At 39.3% G+C, this 23,340-nt stretch overlaps 2 protein-coding genes across 3 annotated transcripts; one reads left to right on the top strand and one right to left on the bottom strand.

The window, feature by feature from the left end:
- The first annotated feature begins 444 nt into the window (after window positions 1-444).
- CTHRC1 (collagen triple helix repeat containing 1) lies at window positions 445-4,025 on the top strand. The gene is made up of 3 exons (XM_010296242.1): window positions 445-687; window positions 1,835-2,051; window positions 3,578-4,025. The coding sequence occupies exons 1-3, from the start codon at window positions 475-477 to the stop codon at window positions 3,718-3,720; spliced, it is 573 nt and encodes a 190-aa protein (XP_010294544.1). The 5' UTR covers window positions 445-474; the 3' UTR covers window positions 3,721-4,025.
- Window positions 4,026-6,990: 2,965 nt separating this feature from the next.
- Window positions 6,991-20,318, bottom strand: SLC25A32 (solute carrier family 25 (mitochondrial folate carrier), member 32). 2 transcript variants are annotated; one of them, XM_010296240.1, is made up of 6 exons: window positions 20,167-20,318; window positions 18,448-18,533; window positions 17,195-17,355; window positions 9,806-9,919; window positions 9,100-9,245; window positions 6,991-7,456 (listed from the first exon to the last, which is right to left on the bottom strand). In XM_010296240.1, the coding sequence occupies exons 1-6, from the start codon at window positions 20,265-20,267 to the stop codon at window positions 7,321-7,323; spliced, it is 744 nt and encodes a 247-aa protein (XP_010294542.1). In that variant the 5' UTR covers window positions 20,268-20,318; the 3' UTR covers window positions 6,991-7,320. The 2 variants fall into 2 exon arrangements, with proteins under 2 accessions (XP_010294542.1, XP_010294543.1); XM_010296241.1 differs by lacking the exons at window positions 18,448-18,533; window positions 20,167-20,318 and adding an exon at window positions 18,346-18,383 and having other exon boundaries at window positions 7,048-7,456.
- Window positions 20,319-23,340: the final 3,022 nt, after the last annotated feature.

The following is a 23,340-nucleotide window of genomic DNA, read 5'->3' as shown; positions in this document are numbered from 1 at the left end:
TTAACCTCCGCTCTGTATGAAATGCAAAAGTTACTCTACTTTAAAAAAAGATAAAAAAAGCTTATTATCCAAGACAAGACGTACAAGCAATGGTGGGTTAGGAGAAAGTAACTATAAACGTATAACTTTTTTTTTGTTTCTGCTTTGGAATGTTTTTAATATTCTCAGGTTTTTCCAACAGGTTTTAATCCTTGGACTAGGACAATTTTTAATTCTAGGATTTATGCATCTTTTCATGAAATAATTCGTGTCTTAATTTACGGCAAATTCTGCTGTCACTGCTTATCTTTGAAATTTTATTTTTCCTTTTTTCCTCTATGAAACCATTTTCTTCGTGATCCAGAGAAAGCCCATTAGCTTGTGTCACAGCAGGGGTTTTGGGTTTTGTGGTTGTTGTTTGTTTGTGTTTAAGTTCTTAGCCTCGGCGTTAACGGGCAGAAGCAGCAATACCTGTCTGTGTTTCAGTACAACGGCATGTGCTTGCAAGGCCCCAGTGGCGTTCCTGGACGGGATGGAAACCCAGGAGCCAACGGGATCCCCGGGACACCTGGGATCCCGGGACGGGACGGGCTGAAGGGGGAGAAGGGCGAGTGCATGCGCGAGAGCATCGAGGAGTCCTGGACGCCCAACTTCAAGCAGTGTTCGTGGAGTGCGCTTAATTACGGCATCGATCTCGGGAAGATAGCGGTACGTTAGCTTTGCCTGGGATGCTGCACTTCGCCAACCTCAGCAGGCTCTAGATCTGCCTCTGTGAGCTGGGTAGCAGTCGTACAGATTTCCCATCGGAGCCTTTTTCTACATGTAAGGGTGAACTTCTCAAAGGTTCAGCCACTTCAGATTCATCTCAGCTGTGTTTCACAGCTATGTCCCCATTTCATTTCTCTAATAGTGTTTCAAAAGAATGATGTGGCTGGTGTAAGAGTACATTTAGAAGACCAGATCTGTAACTGTAAGGCTGAAAGTCACACTTACCAAGAAAATACCTCCAGCTTGCCCAGAATAGGGCAAGGTTTTTACCATTTCAATCATAAGGAACAGGAGAGACGTACATCTTTCTTTCCTCTGGTGATTGTACCTGACTTTGTAACTCCTGCTTCAAAATGGTCGCTCACTGAAACTCAGTTGCAGGATGCTACTGCGGAAAGGATCGGCATCGTTCAGGAGCAGAATTACCAAGCGTTACCCAAACGGTCCGTCCTCCGCTGCAGCTCTGCGTATAAAACTTTCAAACACAGCAGTGCAAGCCTAGAGGAGGGGAAGAAATCCCAGTTCAATCCCAGCTGTGGAGCGATGGCCAGATTGGTTGGAGTAATTTAACTGCTATTGCTGTGGCTAGAGTGAGAATCAACTTTTTTGAGTAGACATTTCTCACTGCCTTGTACTTGAGAACTGTCCCTTGCTTCCCCCCCGCCCTGATCTCCAGCATTTTGAAGACAGAATAACAACCTCTTAAAAACTTGAAAGCTTTTATTAGAGTTTAAGCCTCTCACAAATCTTGTGATAATTGTTAAATCCAGGATTTCTGGTGACAGAGGCAGAAATTGTACTTGAAGGTTGTGTGGTTTTTTTTTTTTTTGTTCCCAGAGGGAAGAGACTAAAGAGAATAGCCAAAACATTCTGAAATAACTATACATATATTCCTAACATGTTCCTAAATATAAATATATTTCCTAAATATAAGTAAAGAGAATAGCCAAAACGTTCTGAAATAACTATACATATATTCCTAATGTGTTCTTAAATATAAATATATTTCCTAAATATAAGTATATGGCAAATAAATAGGTTCAAAACCTATTTTGGTTGCTACCAAAGCATTTTTGTCTCCTCTTAGGAATGTACATTTACGAAGATGCGCTCGAACAGTGCTCTCCGCGTCCTCTTCAGTGGATCGCTTCGGCTGAAATGCAAAAATGCCTGCTGTCAGCGCTGGTACTTTACTTTTAATGGAGCAGAATGTACTGGGCCACTTCCTATTGAAGCCATAATATATTTAGATCAAGGAAGCCCAGAGCTGAATTCTACTATTAATATACACCGAACTTCTTCAGGTACGTATGCCAAGACCACATGAACAGAGATGGAGTAGAAGCCAGGAGCAAATCTAGTTACCAGATGCAGAGTACAGTCTGCCTCAGAAAGTCGAAAGACTGAAAGAAGTGGCAGAAGAGGAGCCAGCTAACACTTGTTACTCTGATGTCTCACAGTTGACTATCAAGTGTAACAGTATTAGAATTATTTATTAAATGGTACTTTACTACTGTGGTATTTTTCATGGTAGAATCATAGAATAGTTTGGGTTGGAAGGGATGCTTTAAGGTCATCTAGTCCAACCCCTCTGCAATGAGCAGGGGCATCTTCAACTAGATCAGGTTGCTCAGAGCCCTGTCCAACTTGACCTAGAATGTTTCCAGGGATGGGGCATCTACCACCTCTCTGGGCAACCTGGGCCAGGGTTTTACTACCCTGTGAAAATTTTTTTCCTTGTATCTGGTCTAAGTCTACTTTCATGTTGTTTAAAACCATTACCCCTTGTCCTATCACAGCATTCCCTGCTAAAAAGTCTGTCCCCATCTTTCTTACTCACATCCTGCAATTTATAAGTGGAAGAGATTTCTATACAGAGAGTTCTACTGATCTCTGCTACAACATGAATAGAGACATTCTGTGCTGTATTAGCATACGGAGAAACTGCCTTATTGCCAAGTAGACAGTGTCATCCTGGCTTAAAGTACTGGTATTTGTGCATTACCTGTGCATAAGATGAGATTTATTCCTCCTGGAATTTCTACTGTAATTTCAGATGGGGCACAAAACTACCTCCGGATTGAAGTACCTAGGAAAAATTATTCAATTGCTAAGTAAAAGGCAAATTAGGGAAGTCCTTCACCTAAAAGGAGGTGACACTAGGAAAAGGGGACTAACATCAGGTCTATAGTCTTTCTCCATTTTCTTCCCTGTACTATTTCATGACTGCATGAAATCTAATGTCTAGAGCTATGGTAGGTTTTTTCATCAAGGGGTAGGACCCACCTGGCTTCATTAACCCACCCTCAACTAGTGGTGCTAGCGGGGGGAAAAAAAAAAAAAGAGTGCAACAGAAGTGGAACTTTATACAGAAGCAGTGAAATAGGAGTGGGGAGGCTCACAGGGTGGCAGTCGCCTTTGCAGGACTTAGCTGTGGAAGCTGGGTATGGCTGTGTCCCCGTCCCTCCTCCCCATCACTGCTGAAAAGATGGCTGGCTGGGATTGAAGCCATATCCCAGCTACCAGTTTGTGAAGTTGGGCATTTAAAGAAGCAGGAATACCTCCCGTTTAGCCATCTTGTGGACTGGGATCTGCTTCAGGTACCGCAGCAGACGTTAAGCAGCAGCATGGATAAAGGCAGTGCATGACTCTAACCTACGCTGCCACATCTCTAAGAAAGAGGTTTTATTTCTAAAAATGCCGATCAGGTTTAATTAAATAGCCTGAGCTTGCAGTGAACTGCTGTTCTTAAGTACCTGTGTCCACCTTCAGTTGTGAAATACAAAGTGATTGTGTCTGCTGAGGTAACCTGATTTTTGCCTTTATCCAGTGGAAGGTCTGTGTGAGGGGATCAATGCCGGCTTGGTGGATATTGCCATCTGGGTCGGGACCTGCTCAGATTATCCACGGGGAGATGCTTCTACTGGATGGAACTCGGTCTCCCGAATCATCATTGAAGAACTGCCAAAATAAGTTTCTCTTCTTTTTTATACTCCCTCCCCCCCTTTTTTTTTAATTTTGTACAATTTTCTTCAGAATTTATTTCTGTAGAGTTGAATGCAAGTATTTGACTGAAAGGCACCAAATTCTTGCATCTGTAGTCTTTGTCTAGCCTTTTTTTGCACATTGCAGAGGCTTTTTATAATAATCATTTTAGAATATAAATATCAAACCCAAGTTCATTAACTTTTTCAATTCCTCATTTGATGTATGAAAATATATCACCACCATTTTAAGAATGAACTGTAACTTTTTGTATCAAATAAATAAGACCTTTTTAAAAAAATGCAGTCTCTTTTATTGATCATCAAACTGTTTAAGGTATTTTACATGGTGTTATGATACACAAGTGATTCTTGTAGAAGACTTCATATAAAGTTCTAAGAAAGTAAACTCGGGTCTTGGCTTTAGCCTTCAGAAAACATACATAACATCTATTCCTGTAAACCTGACTACAACATAGGATGCTCTGCTGTTAGTCTTAAGTCTCTCAACAAACTCCTGGTGACTTATCTGTGACCTAGATGATGTGGTAAGCATTAAATACCTTGTTCTGAACAATGAAGTAAAAATAGACTAAGCTCTCCTTCCATCTTTCTCCTCTCAACAGAGTAGATTTCAATATAAACATCTATTATTGGTCTCCACTATTAGCACGCAGATACTAAATAATTTTACAGTTACAAAACTTAATTTCATTGCTCCAGTAAAATAATTCTCCTGGATTTAGCTTTTCAGACATATACATATCACTTTGGTATTAATTAAAAGCTAGACATATTAAATCGTTCGGAAGATAGAGAAATAAGGCAGGCTGAAATGCCCTGACTTTCAGAAAGTGTACTGGTAAAGTGAAAGAATGATGTCACAGATACTTGACTGCAGCCTCCAGACTGGACAAGTGACAACACTGATCATGCCAGCACAGCATTAGCCTCAGATTTTAAGTATTTTCTTCCAAATGCAACAGGTGATATACTCAAATATTTTTTAAAAGTTGTACAGATTCTAAAGGCAAAGAAGTGGCGTTTATATTACAAAACCAATTTTACATTAATCAAAAAAACAAGAAAAAGCACGTACAACATGCAGAAATCTACACTCTTCCCACAAATTAAAAGGAAAAAACATTCAATCTGAGGTAAGGATTTTATTTCAACTATTTAGGATTAAATCTCAGCTTTTTTTCTGAACAGGTTATAAGATTTTTCCCAGGCATCTCTCAAATTGGTAGCTCTTGTCTGCAGCTTTTGTTAAGAGTGCTGAAGGAACACACCTGCAGCTAGGAGAGCATTCAGGCTTTCTCAACTGCAAGCTTACATGTGATATTGCTGAAAGCCAGCAAATTACACAGCTGGTATTTTGTCTCTGAAGAACTGTACTGTTTTCATTGGCTTGGACGATGGGTTTTAAGGTATCTGAACACAAACAAGTTACTATGAGCTAAGCTATGGTGTGAATTTACAGAATGTCAGTTAACATACAGTAAGTGATTGTGTACATGCTTGTAGCCTGTCCTTGCATTTATCTTGGAGCATGACTAAGCTGTTCTGCGCCTAGAGCACACCAATCCAGGGTAGTAAGTGCAAAACTTCTTACGATTTATTCGTATGTCTTCACAGTATTTTTTGGACCCTGGTTAGCAGAGTTATCGCTGTGTTCCGTTGAATTCATTCTGCATACTAGAACACACACAAAACCAAGTAAACACCCTCCAAAGGCAGAAGTTAGTAGCTGTTAGGGATCTATACAGTCATTTGCATGATAAACTTCCAGTAAAGGTGATCTTCAGCTAAATACACATGGAAACTTTCATAATAAAAAACAAAGCCAGCCATAATGGCCACACGCCTTTTCCAGATGAGATTATCAGATGTATCAATAAAGGGAATGGGATAGTGGAGAAGAAAGTGTAAATTATTAATAAAGTTAACTACACATAAAATGTGGTAAGTGGCAGTAGTATCAACAGAAACAAGCAAGTGGATTGCTGAAATAAGATTCAAAATGTTGAGCAGTTTCTGTAGTCTTCCAGATTTTAATTTATAATTGGAACCAATTCCCTAATCTGTAAAATTTTTATTTAAAAAGCCTTGTGTCTGCTTTAGGTTAGTCTTCTGTTAAACAGGAAACTTCTCTAAGGGATTAGGCAGGTGTTTTGCTGGATTGTATTCTCCGCTCCTTATGAAACTGATTATTCCCCCCTACCTGTTGAATAATCTTTGCTAACTTATTTCCTCCTTAGTTAAATGATACTTTCTAGATACTTCTTACTACCTTCTTACTAACAGCAGAAGACAGATGTTGCAGCCAGTAATGTATTTTTCTTAAACAACTAAAAAAATAAAACAAACCCAGATCTCCAAAAAGTACATATCCTTGATAGCAATTATTGGCATGCAAATAAACATCATTATTATACAAATTTACTGAGATGTACTGGTTTTATCACTAAGTTAGCAATTAATGCATTCTTACAGTCCTTTCCTTAGACCAAATCAGAAGACATTAATGGATCGCTTTGTTTTTTTTTAAAGAAAGTCCTGTGCACAGTATTTTTTAGACTACTTATTTACAGAATATTTTTTTCCAGAGAATATTATTGAAAGTAAGCATGGTCACATTTGTTATCACAGTGGTTTGAAAACTGCATCTCTGTGGGATTACTAGGAAAAAACCTTAATTTTAAAAATGTAAGGCTACTTTCAAATATGCATATACTTAGTAATATTTGGTCAGATGTATCAGTAACAGAGAAAGAATCTCTCTGAGACACAGGGAGACAGAGAGGGAGAGACAAGGCAGGCAGGGAAGAGAGAAAAAATGAATTAAGTAAGTGGTCAGCAATGCACACAACATACACTTTGGTCTGGTGCTAAAAGCAAGCCAAAACCCACAATGCAAGTCTGTCCTGGTATGAGACAAGAACTGGGTTTCATCAGATTGGCAATTATTCAAACCCAAGAAAGGACAGCTGTTTAACAAAACAATTTTGAGTTTCCAAACTGCACACCACAGAGGCAATATTTTTGTGTTGGATGAGCAATGGAATTTGAAGCATTCCATATCCTAAAATCTGACAAATTAACACAGAGGTGGATTCAGAAGACATTGCTGTAAGCAATTAAATACATACTTTCTTCATGAGACTCAGATAAAGATTTAGTTTTGACAGACCCCAGAGTTGCTTTTATATGAAGTTTTCCACTTCTGTAGGAATAGAATCTGACCAACTGCCATCTTGGGACTTGTCAAAACAGATTAGTCCACTATTCCAGGCAGGCCAGGATGAACTCAATTGCTGCACAGCTGCCTTCACCCAGTCAAAGTGCTATTATTTCACAGTTGCAGAGACATCTGTTTCAAGCAGACACAGCTGATTCAGAGAGGAAGGCAGCAACACAGGAATATTCAGCAGAAGAGATGGTGGCAGGGTTTTACTATCTCCAGGTTCTTTCCTCAAAATACTACATCAATTCACAGTGTAAAAAAAGACTGCTGAACTAAATCTCTCCCAGATCATAAATATAAAAAATAAAGGGTAGATTCCTAATGAACACAAGCTCATGCCTTTTAATTTTTTTCTTTTTTGAAACCAAGTAAGAAACCAGACACATTTTCATAAACAACAAAGGTAATACAGCAGGCAGGAGTCACTCTGATCACATTGGGCACAACTCCTTTGTAAAATCCATGAACTCCTTCTTTCCTTTAAAGACATAGAAAAACATTTAGTTTTAATTAACGTCTTTTAATAGAAATCAGACATAAAACAAAGCCTGGCATTTTTCTTCTCACACTTTCACTGAGAGAGGTACTTGAGGTTAGGAATAACAGTTTCAGAATAATTGCCTCCTATAGTGTTTAAGGAGCCATAATATATAAAACTTTAACCCATCATTTGCTCTTCTCAACATACAATAGTATTCTGTGGGCCAGTTATTTAGCCTAGGGTTTGGGTGTTTGTGGGTTGTTTTTTTTTTTGTATTGTCTAAGTAGAAGGCAATTTGCTATCTTTCTTCATGCCACAAGAACTGGTTAAAATAACTTAAAATTTCTGCAGCCTGTTCCAAAAAGCATTTCCATATCCATATAATCTCACCGAAGCCAGCAGGGCTGAAAGGCTTGGTGGTTTTGGGTCATGTAATAGCAAATGAGCTGAGGGTCAACATAAGTAACTAAAGTCAGTATTTAATTTCAGAGAATTAAAGCACCTCCTGCAGAATTTTGATTCTATGGGCCAATAAATGAGAATCTAACTTATTCCAATTAGAATCAGAGTATTCATGTTACAGCTGTTAAAAAGTTTTAAGGACTTTTAATCTCAGCTTCCTATTTTCCAGCTTCATAGAAGCCTAGGACACCTGAAGGGATGAGTACAGCTAACACAGATCCTGCAAAGTGCTTGTGTATGGTTTACCCTACCCTCTGTAGGGCTCTGGGTTGCATTTCATTCATAATGAGTACAATGGTGGTCTCAGAATAGCTGTATACATTCACACTTTATCAGAACCAATAAGCCTTCCTATAGACTGCAGCACTGAAGGGCACACTGCTGAGACATCAGAGCAACTTTGGTTTGAATTGGCTTCAGTCAAAATGGTTGTATTGCCTCTGAGCCAGGGGTGGTCTTGGAACACCACAGCCTCATTCATGTGGCACTTCTTAATACCCCAGGAGTTAGCTGACTCCACTCATGTCCCTCTTGCAATATGCTGCAACCCAGAAACATTGTCCAAAGCGAGATTAACGTTGGTTGCATGCTGCAAAGTAACTAGAGACTTCTGTGTGAAAACTCTCGCATGCCCTGTGGAACTGAGGGAAAAGAATATGCGTAGGTGTGAGGTAACAGTTCTCTAAAGGTCCTACTGGAAGCTGGGACTAGACTACAAATGCAGTCAGGCCCCAGGGTAACCCAGGGACATCACTATAAACAGCTCTGGCCAGCTCACTTCCTCCTGCCAGGCATCTGGATTAGCCACAACTCCCCACAGCAAAACACTCCTGTGATAATCTAAAGCAGTTCAAGTGAGACTTCATTGTTTAAGAGCCCCAAAACAGAAAACGCAATGTTATTTTTTAATCTGTAAGTGAAATTTGCTGGGCAAGAGAGAAGGGAGACAGAATAAACAACAGAAGCCTGCAGGCTAGCATTAACCCTCTCCTATCTCCTCCTTTGTCCTTAGATTATTGCTATTAGTAGCATCTTGCACAAAGTGACTTTGTACAGCTAATACTTTGTTTGCTCTGAGCTGCACTAGTTCTGCAAGTCAGCATGGAATCCAGAAAACATAGTTCTGATTCTGCAAGACCCACTTTGCAGGACTTAAGTTTTTAATTCTGCATGCCTACCTCCATGTCCTGCGGATCACATCAAACACACCAGAATACATATTATGCTGATCTTGAAGACGAGCTCGCACAACTTGATAGGGATATGTTGCTGACACAGCGAATATTTTGGATACAGCTGCCATCATTATGTATTCCACAGTGTTCTAAAAGCAACAAAAATTACCAAGCTTGCCTTAAATATGGTTTAAATTAGACAATTTCCCAAAATCTTATTTGATTTTTAAATGTTGAACTAAATGATACTCTACATTTTTCCCCCTTATAATACATGTACCTTAAAAATGGCAAAGTTTACTATATACAGTACTACAAGTAATGAATTGTAAAACATGTGTTGTGCCCTCTCATTCCTATCAAGTGAAACACTTCTTCCAGAAGTAATGACATTAGCCCAACTTGCACCTGACCAGTTTCCATGTAAGTGTTTAGGATCACCACCTATGGTTCCACAAAGTAAGGCAAAAAAACATTCATCCCTCTCAAAAGACCTGCCGAAATAACAAGTTGGGTTCCCTACAGGAAAACAGCACTAACCAGTTGCTTATTGCTAAAAAGTGAAAAAGTATTATTTCCTTCTATATATTCTACATTCCAATTAATGTATCAATACTTTGTACATTTGGCTGTTTTATGACCTAGACAAATGGAACAGATTTCTGCTTAATCACATGCCACAACACATTTTTATTCTCAAGAATCGTACCAACTTTGTATCTGATTCTCTGTTTCTATACTTGTTGTATCTCAGTTTCAAATCCTCATATGCCATGAACTGAAGTGCTCCATGTGAAGTTCCAAACAGACCAGGCACAAATCCCTAAAAAAAGGAATAAAACAAGTTTAAACAGCAGTGCATGAAAACTATACAACTTGACACAGCTCAGCTTACACACATATGTATCTCCTCCATTACTTTACAAATTGTGACTGCACAACTGTCACTGTACAGTATGACTCAAAGCTGATTCTGAGTTGGTATTCTTAATGGCAGGCATCACACAGAAGTGTAATAAATGTTACTTCTCTCCAAACGACATACAGGCTAAAGACACCTAATCATTGAGCAAGATAAAACAAGTGGCCTAGGATCTCCACCTCATAGAGCACAAGCACAGGCCTTGAAAAGCTGGTAACATGGATCAGGATTGTAAGAGTACAAATCAAGCTGCAGTCTTGCAGATGTGCTGCTCAGTGCCTGTCCCTTTCCGGGGACTGGCACTAAACTGTTTAGTTCCCACCTGAGACTGGTAAGGCAATGACAGAAGTTGGCGTCTTAGTGAGGAGGGCCATCGGGAGCAGAGGTACAAAAAAATTCTTGTCACAAGTCCAGGAGAAAGATATGTACGTGTGTGCGTATATATAAACGTGTATCTATGATATATATACATTTCTATATGAAAAATGTCTGTGTATATATAGAATCATAGAATCTTTTAGGCTGGAAAAGACCTTAAGATTGTTGAGTCCAACTGTTAACCTAACACTGCCAAGTCCACCACTGAACCATGTCCTTAAGTGCCGCATCTACACATCTTTTAAATACCTCCAGAAATGGTAACTCAACCACTTCCCTGGGCAGCCTGTTCCAATGCTTGACAACCCTGTGAAAATAGGTGAAATTTTTCCTAATATCCCATCTAAACCTCCTCCAGCACAACTTGAGGACATCTCCTCTCATCCTGAAATTAGAGGAAATTCTACTTGGGAGAAGAGACTGACACCCACCTTGCGTCAGCCTCCTTTCAGGTAGTTGTAGAGAGCGATAAGGTCTCCCCTCAGCCTCCTCTTCTCCAGACTAAACAACCCCAGTTCCCTCAGCTGCTCTTCACAGGCCTTGTTCTCTAGACCCTTCACCAGCTTCGTTGCCCTTCTCTGGACATGTTCCAGCATCTCAATGTCTTTCACACCCACACACTTGCATGGTGGAAAGCTGAAGGGCACAGATGGAAAGCTAACTCTTACAAGGACTTATGGATGACTTAGATTAAAGAAAGAAATCTGAAATTTGGATCAGTTTGAGTGTATTCCTCACCCTGCTCAGAGCACACCCCAAGGCAGCCACCTTGAGCAGAGGTGACCAAAGGTGTAACAAAGCAGTCTGGGAAATGTTCCCCATTTGTAAGAGGCACTAATGGACAGCAAGAGTGTAACATGAAAGTATACAGAAACCTTTTATTTCAAAAAAGTTGAAATGAAGGAGGAAAACAGGTATTTTCTGAAGTGTCTCTACAAGAAAGAGAAGGCAGGAGCTCCTTCAGGGACAGGACTAGCTCAGCTGAAAATGAGCTGACAGATGCATATGTTCTGAGAAGCACTAAATCTCTTTTTGAAGAGTTGGTCACTTACACCGGAAAAATACAAATAAATGGTGGATTAATCATCTTGGCCAGAAATGACTTAAGGGAGCCAAAAGCTTGCTGAAAACTATTGCAAAGGGACAATTATGATGGAGTAAGCGATCAAAATGTGGGTAAAAGGACTCAACCAGAATTTCCTCAAAAATACTGCTAACAAACAGTTTTATCTTATTTCCCATGATCCATTCAGGCTAAGACAGAGGAATTAAAAGATGTGTCCAGACACAAAACTCCATATTAGACTAAATCAGAAGTCCAGAATGTTGAATAAAGACTTATCAACATACTACTTGCTAAGAGCCTGGAGAAGACGAAAAAAAAAAGAGAAGGCATCCTGGTAGGAGTCCACTGGACTAGTGTAACAGGACAAAATGGTAAATTACTTCATAAATTCCTAAACAACAAAAAACCCCACTAAACCCTAAACTAAAAAAAAAAAACAAACCCACAAGCCCTAACTAAAACAGCATCCATAAAAATTGCACAGAGTTTCTACCACTTCAGAGATTAGCTCTCTGCATGCTATAGATTTCTTAAGTTTACAATATTACAGCCATTCAGGAAGTGATTTTTAGGATCTCTTAGGATAAATGAGGATGAATTTCTTCTCACAGTAGAAAACAACAGTCATGAACTAATCATCAGTGACCATGAACTGACAAAATGCATTAAGGGCTAAAGTCCCAGAAGAAACACTTCCCCAAATGAGAACAAGTGGAATTAAATCAAACATCTATATTTCATTAACTCTGAGCACAATCCTAGACTTTTGTGAAGTCTGAAGCCAAAGGACCACAACAGAAGGAAAAGGACAGCTTTAGTTTTAAGAAAACCTGGATCAGAAAAGAGTTAACCAGTAATATAAAAACAGAAGAGGAGGAACAGAGAAAAAACAAAATTATCAAAAATATCACTGAGAAAATTACCTAGGTCAGCAGAACAAGTAACAGTATGAAATTCATGTATAGCGATAGCAGGGAAAATCTTGACAAACACTTGCCCATGGTTAGACAGTCAAACCGTTAAAAGACAGAGGAAGCAATCACTCTCTAGTTGGAAAGAACAAGAATGATGTATTTGTATCATAGGAGATTGAGGTAATATTTTCCTCACCAACAAAAGAAGAAAGTTAAACGACATTTAAGAGTGCTAAACTTTTAAATTTAAGCCAACAGATTTGGATAACTTGCAGCCAAGAGTCCTAAAGCATCTACTGATGATACTTGCTAAATGAGTACCAGCATGCTCTAAGTCTTGTGCTGATGGGGAAAGCTTCCAAAGACTGAAATACTTTTAATGTTGGGCCAATATTAAAAAAATGCAAGAAGGGAGTGAGGCAACTGTCAGCCAATGCGCCTCAGTAAAATAAGAGCTCATCCAGGCTTCTATTGATCATACAAAACAATGTGTTCTTATGGAAAATATGTTTCAAAGCAAAACAGATTTCTTCACAGTAAGGAAATATCTTGGCTGAGGAAGTTTTTGAAAGATATTCCTACTCTATTTGCTTATTCTTAGAATTTTATGCAAAAATCGATAGAATTTGATACTTATTTTTCATCTATAATATGACTATGAAGATAAATTTTAAAATAATTTCACTTTTTTTTTACTTTAATATTCAAAATGTACCTTCAGAAGATTTTTGCCATGAGGTCTTATCAGAATCAATGGTTGCTCAAAGAAGTCCTGCTTGAATCCTCTTTTGGAGGATTAGAACAATAGACAGAATTAAATACATAATTAGAAATTTCAATGGTAAAGCATATAATTTTGAACAGCAGACAGCGGGGAAAAATTTGTACTTTAAAGTTGGCTTAAACAGCTCCAAGTGCTAAATCCACGACAAGAGGACAATGTCTCATTGGTTAGTGTTTCAAAGGTTGCCCATCACAATGAAAAGGAACATAGGCAAATGTAGATTGTGCAAAGTCTAAGCTTCTTAGTTAAGTAGGGAACAAGGTTCATTTGGTGATGTGGTACTCATATCACTGCCTGAAGCGTTTGAGCGTGCTCACACCAAAGCAGCTTCTGCTATATGTTTCGAAAGGACGCAGCAGATTCCCCCTGTAATCTGTTCAGTGTTTTCTTCATTTGAGTTCTCAGTGTGCCAAAGACCAGTAGTATGAGTGCCCTGCTCTGACAACTTGTGCAGACAGACGCTGGAAGTATGCCATTATGTCCCTATGCATCTCGATTCCTTCATGGTGAAAAATGATACCATCTTTTACGTGAAAGTTACTTACGCTTCTGTCTCTCTGTATAACCTGGGATTAAAGTTAAAATCAAGATGGCCAAATCTCAGTGGATTTTGCCATATACAAGTACAAAGACATAGAAAGTCACTTAGCTTACAAGCTTCACATTTGCAAGAAGGAGGAAAATAACATAGACAAAAGCATAGCAAAACAGAGAGAGTTAAATGCCTTAGACGTTAATGGGCTAGAAAAAATACTTTATCCTCAGAGTATAGAATCTTGCCTACCAAAGGTGAAACGACAATACAGAAGTGTCCAATATATCTACTTCACTTGGTAAAGAGCACACATAACTGCTAGGATTTTGTTGTTGTTAGCGTACTTCACAGAAACACTAGGTTGGAAAGGACCTTCAAGATCATCAAGTCCAACCATTAATCCAGCGCCACCATGTCCCCTAGACCATGTCCTGAAGCGCCACATCCACACGTTTCTTGAACACTTCCAGAGATGGCGACTCCACCACCTCCCTGGGCAGCCTGTTCCAATACCTGACCACCCTCTCAGTGAAGAAATTTTTCCTAATATCCAATCTAAACCTCCCCTGGCGCAACTTGAGGCCATTTCCTCTTGTCCTATCACTAGTTACTTGGGAGAAGAGGCCAACACCCTCGTCGCCACAACTCCCTTTCAGGTAGTTGTAGAGAGCGATAAGGTCTCCTCTCAGCCTCCTCTTCTCCAGACTGAACAACCCCAGTTCCCTCAGCCGCTCCTTGTAAGACTTGTGCTCCAGGCCCCTCACCAGCTTCGTTGCCCTTCTCTGGACACGCTCCAGCACCTCAATGTCCTTCTTGTAGTGAGGGGCCCAAAATGCTGTGGGAGACGCTGTCAAAGGCTTTACTAAAGTCCAGGTAGACAACGTCCACAGTCTTTCCCTCATCCACCAGGCAGGTCATCTGGTCATAGAAGGAGATCAGGTTGGTCAAGCAGGACCTGCCTTTCATGAACCCATGCTGGCTGGGCCTGATCCCTTGGTTGTCCTGCAGGTGCCCTGTGAGCACTCTCAAGACCTCCATAATCTTCCCCGGAATTATTATTATTCATTATTCATTATTATTCTCAGAATTCATTATTATTCTCAGTCTTGATGACTCTGTAATCTCCTTAAATTTTCTGTACTTCCTGTTTATTTTACTGTTGTCTATTAAGCATTGTTCTATTTCTAACTGCTGCTTCTATATCATCACTGAAAGAGAACAAAACTGAAAATACAAACACAGCAGCATGGAGGCCAGGAAGACTGTTGCATCCTTGATTGATGTTTTAGTAGTCACTCTAGACATCTAACAGTTTCCCAAGAGCTCAAGAGATATTTTAAGTTTTTCTGAAAGTGCCAACTCCTACAATCTTATGACTATTTTACAATGTTTGGTCTCTCCTGCCTTACTCATGAAAAGAACCATACAGCACTCTTAACATGGAGATGGCTGCATGACATTCAGCTTCATGGCAAAGTACTTTTTAGAGCTCAGATCTCCAACAGATCTATAGGCGTGTTCAAACTATATAACTCCAAGCTGATTTTTTTTCCTCAGCCTAGTATGCAGCAGAGCAGCTCTGTCCCCAGCCATCTGGGGGATAGAGGCCAACAACAAAACCTAATGGATGGAGGGTGGGGAAGATCACTGCCTAGATGATTACTGGGATAATCAGTGAAGGAAAGGCTCCTGTCTTTTCAAAACCAGGCCAGGTTCCGGAAGAAGAAGAAATTGAGGAACCCAGCTTCAGATGAACTATAGTTTAATGAATGAACAATACCCAGCAGAGCTAATAAAGACAGCTTTGTTCCCTGCTAGAAAGATCGATGCATCTTGACGTTACTAGTCTTGCGCCCCAAAGGACTGAAAGGAATTGCTCAGGCCAGTAACAGCATCTTTTGCAACAGAGAGAAAGATATGGAATTGCTTGGACAGAAATACCATTCTTTGGAAGACTAATCTCAAATTAATAAGAATGAAACTACTTCCGGATTTTATTTCCAACTTGTGGTGGTATTCTCAAGAGATCTCCTTATTTGCTATAAAGGACTTTATCTGAAATTAAGATATGAGGAAAAAGACGACATTTGTGTGCACTACAGCTCCTGCAACTCAGGGCAATTAACAAAACTTAAGCTGTCAAATTTCAAATAAAGCAAGAAAAAAAGAAAACTCCCACAAAAACAGAAAATGGAGGAAGGCTAAAGTATTGACAAATCAAAGAGCCAACTGAAGAGGTGCCTTCTTCCCCAGTATAGAAAAGGTTGAGAGAATCCTGACATCAAATCAAAGTTGCTCAGTGTGCATAGTTATGTAAGTCACTCAGGACCTATCTAGGTCACCTTCTTTGCAGATTTAAGCAAGTAATTTGTTCTTCAAAGGAAGTACCTGGTTTAGTTCCCCACTTGCAGATTAACTCTACAAAGTGTCTAGTGCCAAAGGCAACACATGCTACATGCATGAACAATGTGAAAAGTAACTCAGTGGAAGGACATCTTAAACCCTAACTGATGCAAGCAATTAGAACTTATCTACATGGAACAGAGCAGACATCCAGGCAGGCAAATCAGAAATTCTGACAATTTTAGTTTAGGAATAAGTAAGGTGCCTTGTTCCTGGTGTCAGAATTCAGCATTCATTGGTATGTGGCATACTAGTCTTTCAGCATAGGAAGGATTATATTTTTCACTGCAAATAAAAGAAGTTAATGTGCAGTAATCAGGACAATTCCTAAGAGATACTGTTCTTGTTCTATAGCATTACTTGCAGGAGAAGAGCCAGACTGAACTAAAATAGTTTCTTCACACCTTCCAGGCACCGATGAATGCATCTTGATGTCATGGCCTGAAGGAAGGAGGAGGCAAAAAGTCCAAATCCAGTTGCCATCTGTTTCCCTAAATTAAAGGGAATAGAAGCCCCACACATACACAGACTGTATTTAGAAGTCTGCAGATTTTATGGATCCAGAGATGACAGATTACAGACCTCAATAACTAGAGGGCAAATGAGCAGTTGTGAAACCATCCATTGTGGAAGAAAAAATTAGCAACTACATTGAGTCATATGTTATGTTCCACAAGATGTCAGAAAGACAGAGATAAGGGATGAAATAGAAGAAAGTGCTAGCAGCAAGACAGATTACGCTATTGCTGCCCTCTTTATCCAAATTCTAATTATAGGAAGACTCAAAAAAATTAAGCAGCAGCTTGTAGTTTACTTTCATTTCAGCATTATCACCCAATAAGAGATGGCTTAGCCATAAAGCTTACACTCTATTCTTCAGTGATTTCCTGTATTTCAACAGTATAATAGTTTTTCTTCTGATTAAGCCTTTTTGCTGTAGTTCTTCAGTGGGAAAGAAGACACAGAATAAAAGTAAGTGAGCTAATATAAAAAATTACTTGCTTTTTTTTTTTTTTTTGCAGACAAGTATTTACAAATCTCACCATGCTACTGAGTGGTGCTAGCCAATCCTGGAATTTTTCTTAAATTTTATTACCTTATACAAGCCACGTATGCCCTCCGCCTTGTATATCTTTATAAGAGCATCAAACATTCCTTTGTATTGCCGCTTTGATGGATCAACACCAGCGTTGTATTGGAGCACAAGTCGTGTCTTCGTTACCCATATTGGGTTTGTAATACAGAGAGTCATGGCTCCTGAGAACAGATGGAAGTTAAACTGACTGTTATGCCAACTCCAAAGCTTGTCCCACTTTGTTCAGTCTAGTGTAACACAGGCTTCTACAATGACAAAACTATTATTCTACAAGAGTACTCATATTACTTAAAACAGGCAAAGTTTATGCCCACCATTGTTCCCTCTCTCTGCCTTCACAACCTAATCCTGCTGGGGGTAATTCTGTAGAGCATATGGCTTTTTTTTTACATCCCCTTTCTTGCCTCACCTTTCCACAGTCAGTAGTGTAATCTGTAGAAGATAGGAAACATAAGTAATTTCTTAATGTACTCCTGATTATCTCAGTTATTCTTCAGGTATCACTGTTCAAAATTTAATGGACACCTCAGTCATTAGAAATTTGCTTAAACATATTGACAGGTTAACACAAGCAACCTGGTATAGCTTTATAGGTTATATATTTACAGTTGTGAAAAACAATGGAGGGTTATTTTACATCAAACAATATGCTTTATACTTCAACATTAAATGAATGCACCAACATCCTAATAAAAAGTCTTCTCAGTTGCCTAGATTAAATACAACACAGAAGCACGTACAAGAATGTATGCTAGAAACAACATAGTAAAAGTCTTGCTGATAGAAGTTGTATTTTTATTTCAGATCTTTAGTTTCTAAGAAAACTTGGACTATAGATAAAGATTTCCAAGGACTAGTGACAAATTCACTTATTCTATTAACTTCAATAGGCCTTCTCTTTTCTAGGTCTAAGTGTTCAACATTTAACGAGTTAACAAGCCGACAGCAGCAAATTTATATAATTATATTTTGTGACTTAATATAGTACAAAATATGGAAAACACTCATACACAATGAAAACAAGGGCAAAAGGTATTTTGACAACTGCTATTTCTGAGCAAAACTAAAAAGACCACAGTGATCCGTCTGTTCATCTTGGACATCATTCATTTATTTACAGACAATAAATGATTGCATTTGGACTCAAACACACTTGCCACCTGTAAGGAAAAGCAGCACTGACACACAAAGGCAGGGAGCAACATACGGAAAGGCTAGAAGCAGATATTAATCTCCTCTGCATTTAAACTCACCAGCCTCTGCAGCTGACACTAGGTGTTCAGTTGCACTGAGTCTTTCCAGCTTCCCTTCCTTCCTGTAAGCTTTGATGGCATTGTAACTGGAAAAAGTAAAATATGTTTTGGTAAAGGTGAAAACAAACCTACATCACTAAAAAAAACTGCAAACAACAAAACACCTCACTTAAGATGATGGAAAACATTAGGTGGTACACTGCCTTTGAAAATAGGTATCTAAGCAAACAATCTTTGTTTAGTTGATTAATTGATCTCTGAGCAGTTAGCTCTTTAAAGTGAACTATGGTAATACATATTTAAATTGATAAAGTATTACTGTCAGTATCAATGGGACTTGCATCTTGAAACAGCTACTGGATATCAAGAATTAACGTCTAAAAGAAACCGATTAGATAGCCTCCTTTTATTGAGAGCAACAGTGACAGGTATCTATCTTCTCACTCACAAATACACTGAGCTTTCTTCTCTTGATCCAGTTTCCAGAACAAGATTGTGGATTGAGAAATTGTCAACAGGAGCTGAACCATCAATAAGAACCTATAGCACATCTTGAGGACTGAAGTACAATAATAACACAGTCTAGACAACTGACAAGCGAGGTGTGCATAGGCGTACCACCTAACTGTTCCAAAAGTGTTTCAGTTAATAGGGATCAGCAGTAAATCACGTCACAGTTACACAGCTAATGAAGTAGAAAAGACTGAGTATTAAAAAATGGGCCTTAAAAGTAAAGCCCGTTGTTGTGGTTTAACCCCAACCAGCAACTAAGCACCATGCAGCCGCTCGCTCACTCCTCCCCTGCCCCCAGTGGGATGGGCTGGAGAACTGAAAAAAAGTTAAAACTCATGGGCTGAGATAAAGACAGTTTAGTAGGACAGCAAGGGAAGAGAATATAATAACAACAATGGTAAAAGGCTATACAAAATAAGTGATGCATGATACAATTACTCACCACCTGGTGACAGATGCCCAGCCAGTTCCCAAGCCGTGGTCACCACCCCTCTGCCAACGTCCCCCTAGTTTATATACTGAGCATGATGTTACACAGTATGGAACATCCCTTTGCCCAGTCTGGGTCAGCTGTCCTGGCTGTGCCCCCTCCCAGCTTCCCATGCACCTCCTCCCTGGCAGAGCATGGGAAGCTGAAAAGTTCTCGACTCAGTATAAACACTACTTAGCAACAACTAAAACATCAGTCTGTTATCAACATTATTCTCATATGAAATTCAAAACACAGCACTACACCAGCTATGAGGAAGGAAATTAACTTTACCCCAACTCATCAACTCACAATGAAAGAATGACTGTCACTAAAGTTATTAAAAATCAGTTACACATTTAGCTTTAGTAGAAAACTTTATCATGTTCTCTAATTATTAACACATCAGTTTAGGTTTTTATTTTTTGTGAGGTTTTAAGCAAAGTGTATTGGCACTTTTAGAGGATTCTTCACAAATTATGTCACCATCTCTCAAGTTCCTTAGTATTTTCACAGCATCAACAGAATGCCCTGTACTTGACAAACTAACAGGTCTGACTCAAATTGCTCAAATTCTAAATGAGCAAACCATAAAAAGGGGTAACTCACCTGAAGTTACGAAAAGAATCACAAGTTTATAAGCCACTTAGCACATTTTTATACCCACCAAAGAAGATGCAGTGTATATCTGAACATTACATTGCACAGGATATGGCATATTTTACAGCTCTACTTACAAGAAAAAGTAAAGTCCCCAGGAAGCCCCTGCTCCCAACATGTTTGGAGTTACCCCTTGATATAAGCCTCGTAGTCCTTCATGCTTCCAGACAGTGGTCATACAGTGGAGAATCCCATTGTATTTTGGCCTCAGCTCCAATCCATCGCTTACTACGAAAGAAAGAAACTATACTGAAAAGCATTTCAGAAAGCATGAAGTTCAGCTGTGTAAAAGCCACCACAGAAGTACACAGCCTCCAAAGCAAGCTGCAAATGAACGTGAAACCTAACTCATCAGCTGTATTTTAAAAGTATTCTTTTAAAAGTTTGCAAGAGTTCGGGTTTACAGCTTCATAAGCCTGAAGAACCTAAAAAGAAAAAGAACCTTTAAGCTCTGCAGAAGGAAAGTTCCTGTCAACCTGACAAGGCTAAATAAATGCACTGCTGTGCATTTTTGGTGAGTAGTAGCTTTGAATTAAAGTTTTTTGTCTCTTCTTTTTAGCGTCCCAGCAATTTTTCATCACATTTTAAGTGATATATGTGATACAACACATTTCTATAGGGAGTTTAGACAAGTCCCAAATAACAACTCTAAAGTTCAATCTTCCTCTTCAACAGGTCATGTCTCACCGACTCCAAAGTCAGTTTTTACCAGAACATTCAAAGGTTATTTCCATCAAAAATTCCTGTGTTCTCCTTGTATTCTTATTGAATGGATTTGCAGGAAAACACGAAAACTATACACTTCTCCCACCCGACAACCAAACAGCTGGTTGTCCAAATATTCAGAAAACATGACTGTTGAAAAGATAAAAAGCATGCAAGTTGTTGATAGATTTAATTTAGAACACAGATATTCATGCAACTTACAGTGGTAAATATTATTGTTCCTACCATAACAGCAAAAGAGTAAGTTCGTTACTGGTGACATGTATGATACAGCACAGGGTGAGATGACAAGAGCTAACTGACACAAGCTGGAACAGAGGTAATTCTGACCAGAATTTTTTCTCCATCAGAGTGGTCAAATACTGCAAAAAGTTACCTGAAGAGACATCTCTGGAGCTACTCAGAACTTCAGCAGATAAGACGCTGGGCAATCTGATCTAAGCAGACCTTATCCAAGTAGGGGGTGAACTCCATCGATCTCTTTTGACCTAAATTATAATGCCAACATAGCAGCAGTTTTCATTCTTAATATAGACATAAGGCTAGACTGCAATTTTACTGAAAATTAATCTCACAGTTTTACAGTCAGCACAGTTTTTGTGTCCTCATCAAGATTAACCCTGGTAATCATGAATTTCAGATGTTTTCTGTTCAGTGACACATTTATTATTCATTCTCCTTTGAACTTTGTGTACAGTACTGTATGTCGTGACTTCAGGACTAGAGAAAAAAATGCTTTTTCTGAGCACACTGTGACAAGGCTTCAACATCTTGACAATGACTCAAAACTTGAACCCAAATTAAATGCCGCTTCTCTCCCTCCTGAATGAGCACTGCTACATCTTTCCCAAAGACCTTTCTGAATTCTTTACCATGCTGTCATTAAATCAGGTTTATAAACATATTAAGTGAGGTGAGAAATCAGAGACATGAATGCAGTTTGCCAAGAATCTTCAAAACATTGATTTCTGATCTCTTACTTCCTCATTGAAGACAAAACATAGGAATCATTATTTTCAACCCAGACAGGCATGTGAAATTATCCTTTTCTTTCTCTGTACAGTCTGACTAAAAAGCTACCTGGAGGTAACGCAGAGTAAGTTTAACATTGCAGTACCAGCAAGTAACTTAGGTATAGTTCAAAAACCAGTGTAGCCTCCAACAATGGAAAGAAAGGGCAATGTCAATGAAAGTGTCATGCAGCAGGGAGGAAAAGCCCACATCCTTAAATGACATCGAAACTCAAACCATATCAGGATTGTATTCTCTCCTGAGCCCAAAGGTGTATTCTGCAGGTATCAACAATCAATACATGAGCTATTTTGTTAAAAGGTGGACTTCAGATCTCAACGATCTGGAACAAACTTTTGTAAAAAAGCAGTGAGTGTTGGTGAGTCCAATCAAAACCTGACAGATAGAAATCAAGAACAAAACTGAAACCATCATATAGAACCACAGAGTAATATCAGTTGGCAGTGTCCTACAGAGGTCATCTAATCCAACCCCCTGCTCAAAAGCTCTCATTAGACCAGGTTACTCAGGGGCATGTCCAGCTGGTTCCTGGACATTTCCAAGGCTGAAGAGAGAGATTACAGCCTCTCTGGGCAACTGCTTCCAGTATTTGACCACTCTCATGGTAAAAATCCTCTTTCCTAATAAATAACTGGCGTTTTCCACGTTTCCTCTTGTGCCTGTTCCCTCCTGCCCTATCATTATTCACCTCCAAGAAGAATCTGGCTCCACTTTCTCTGTGTCCTGCAATCACATAATCATAGACTGCAATATCTTTGTGAGGCTGAACCGATCTTTTTTGGTCAGCCTGTCCTCCTGTGTCATGGGCTCCAGCCCCTTCAACCAGTCTGATGGCCTCCACTAGGATCTCACCAATACATCAATGTCTTCCTTGTACTGGTGAGCCCCAAACCACCCACAGTACTTCAGATGCAGTCATACAAGAATGGAACAGAGAGAAATGAGCACTTCTGCTAGCTATGCCCTTTGTAACAGCCCAGGCCGTGCCCAGACGAGGATATGCAGGGAAGTGTTTAAAATGAACTTTGTAAAAAGTCTGTTTGGAAATGTAATGCTCTAAATTTTGTTAAACTTCTCTGTGACAGTTCACTATTTGTTGTTGCTATCTTAAACATCCATATATCCATTTAAGATAATAATCCAAAGATACAGCAAAATGTTTCAACCTCCGTAAATGACACTATGATAAAAAGGTAACATGTTTCTCATATTAACAGCAAAATCAACTGGGAGAAGCTGACACATTTCGCTGCGGAAAAACAAACAAGTGGGAGTTCTCTGTGAAACAATACCATTACTTTTCATCACGGGGATTACTGTAAAACTGCTGCTATGCTTCGACTGTTGAAAATATTTGGCATCAGGGTGAACTTTGAACAATCCGCCCGTTAAAAACAGGAAACCCTGCTGTGTCCTCTGGCATGGGTGCTCACGAACGAGAGGGAAAGGCCGGCTCAGCGCTCTCGCCTGCCCGAGACACGCAGCGCGTTCTG

The sequence above is a fragment of the Phaethon lepturus genome, unplaced genomic scaffold (genome assembly GCF_000687285.1).
Source record: "Phaethon lepturus isolate BGI_N335 unplaced genomic scaffold, ASM68728v1 scaffold11801, whole genome shotgun sequence".
NCBI lineage: Eukaryota > Metazoa > Chordata > Aves > Phaethontiformes > Phaethontidae > Phaethon > Phaethon lepturus.
The sequence above is the reverse complement of the archived record's forward strand: the minus strand, read 5'-3'. Positions and strand labels throughout refer to the sequence as shown.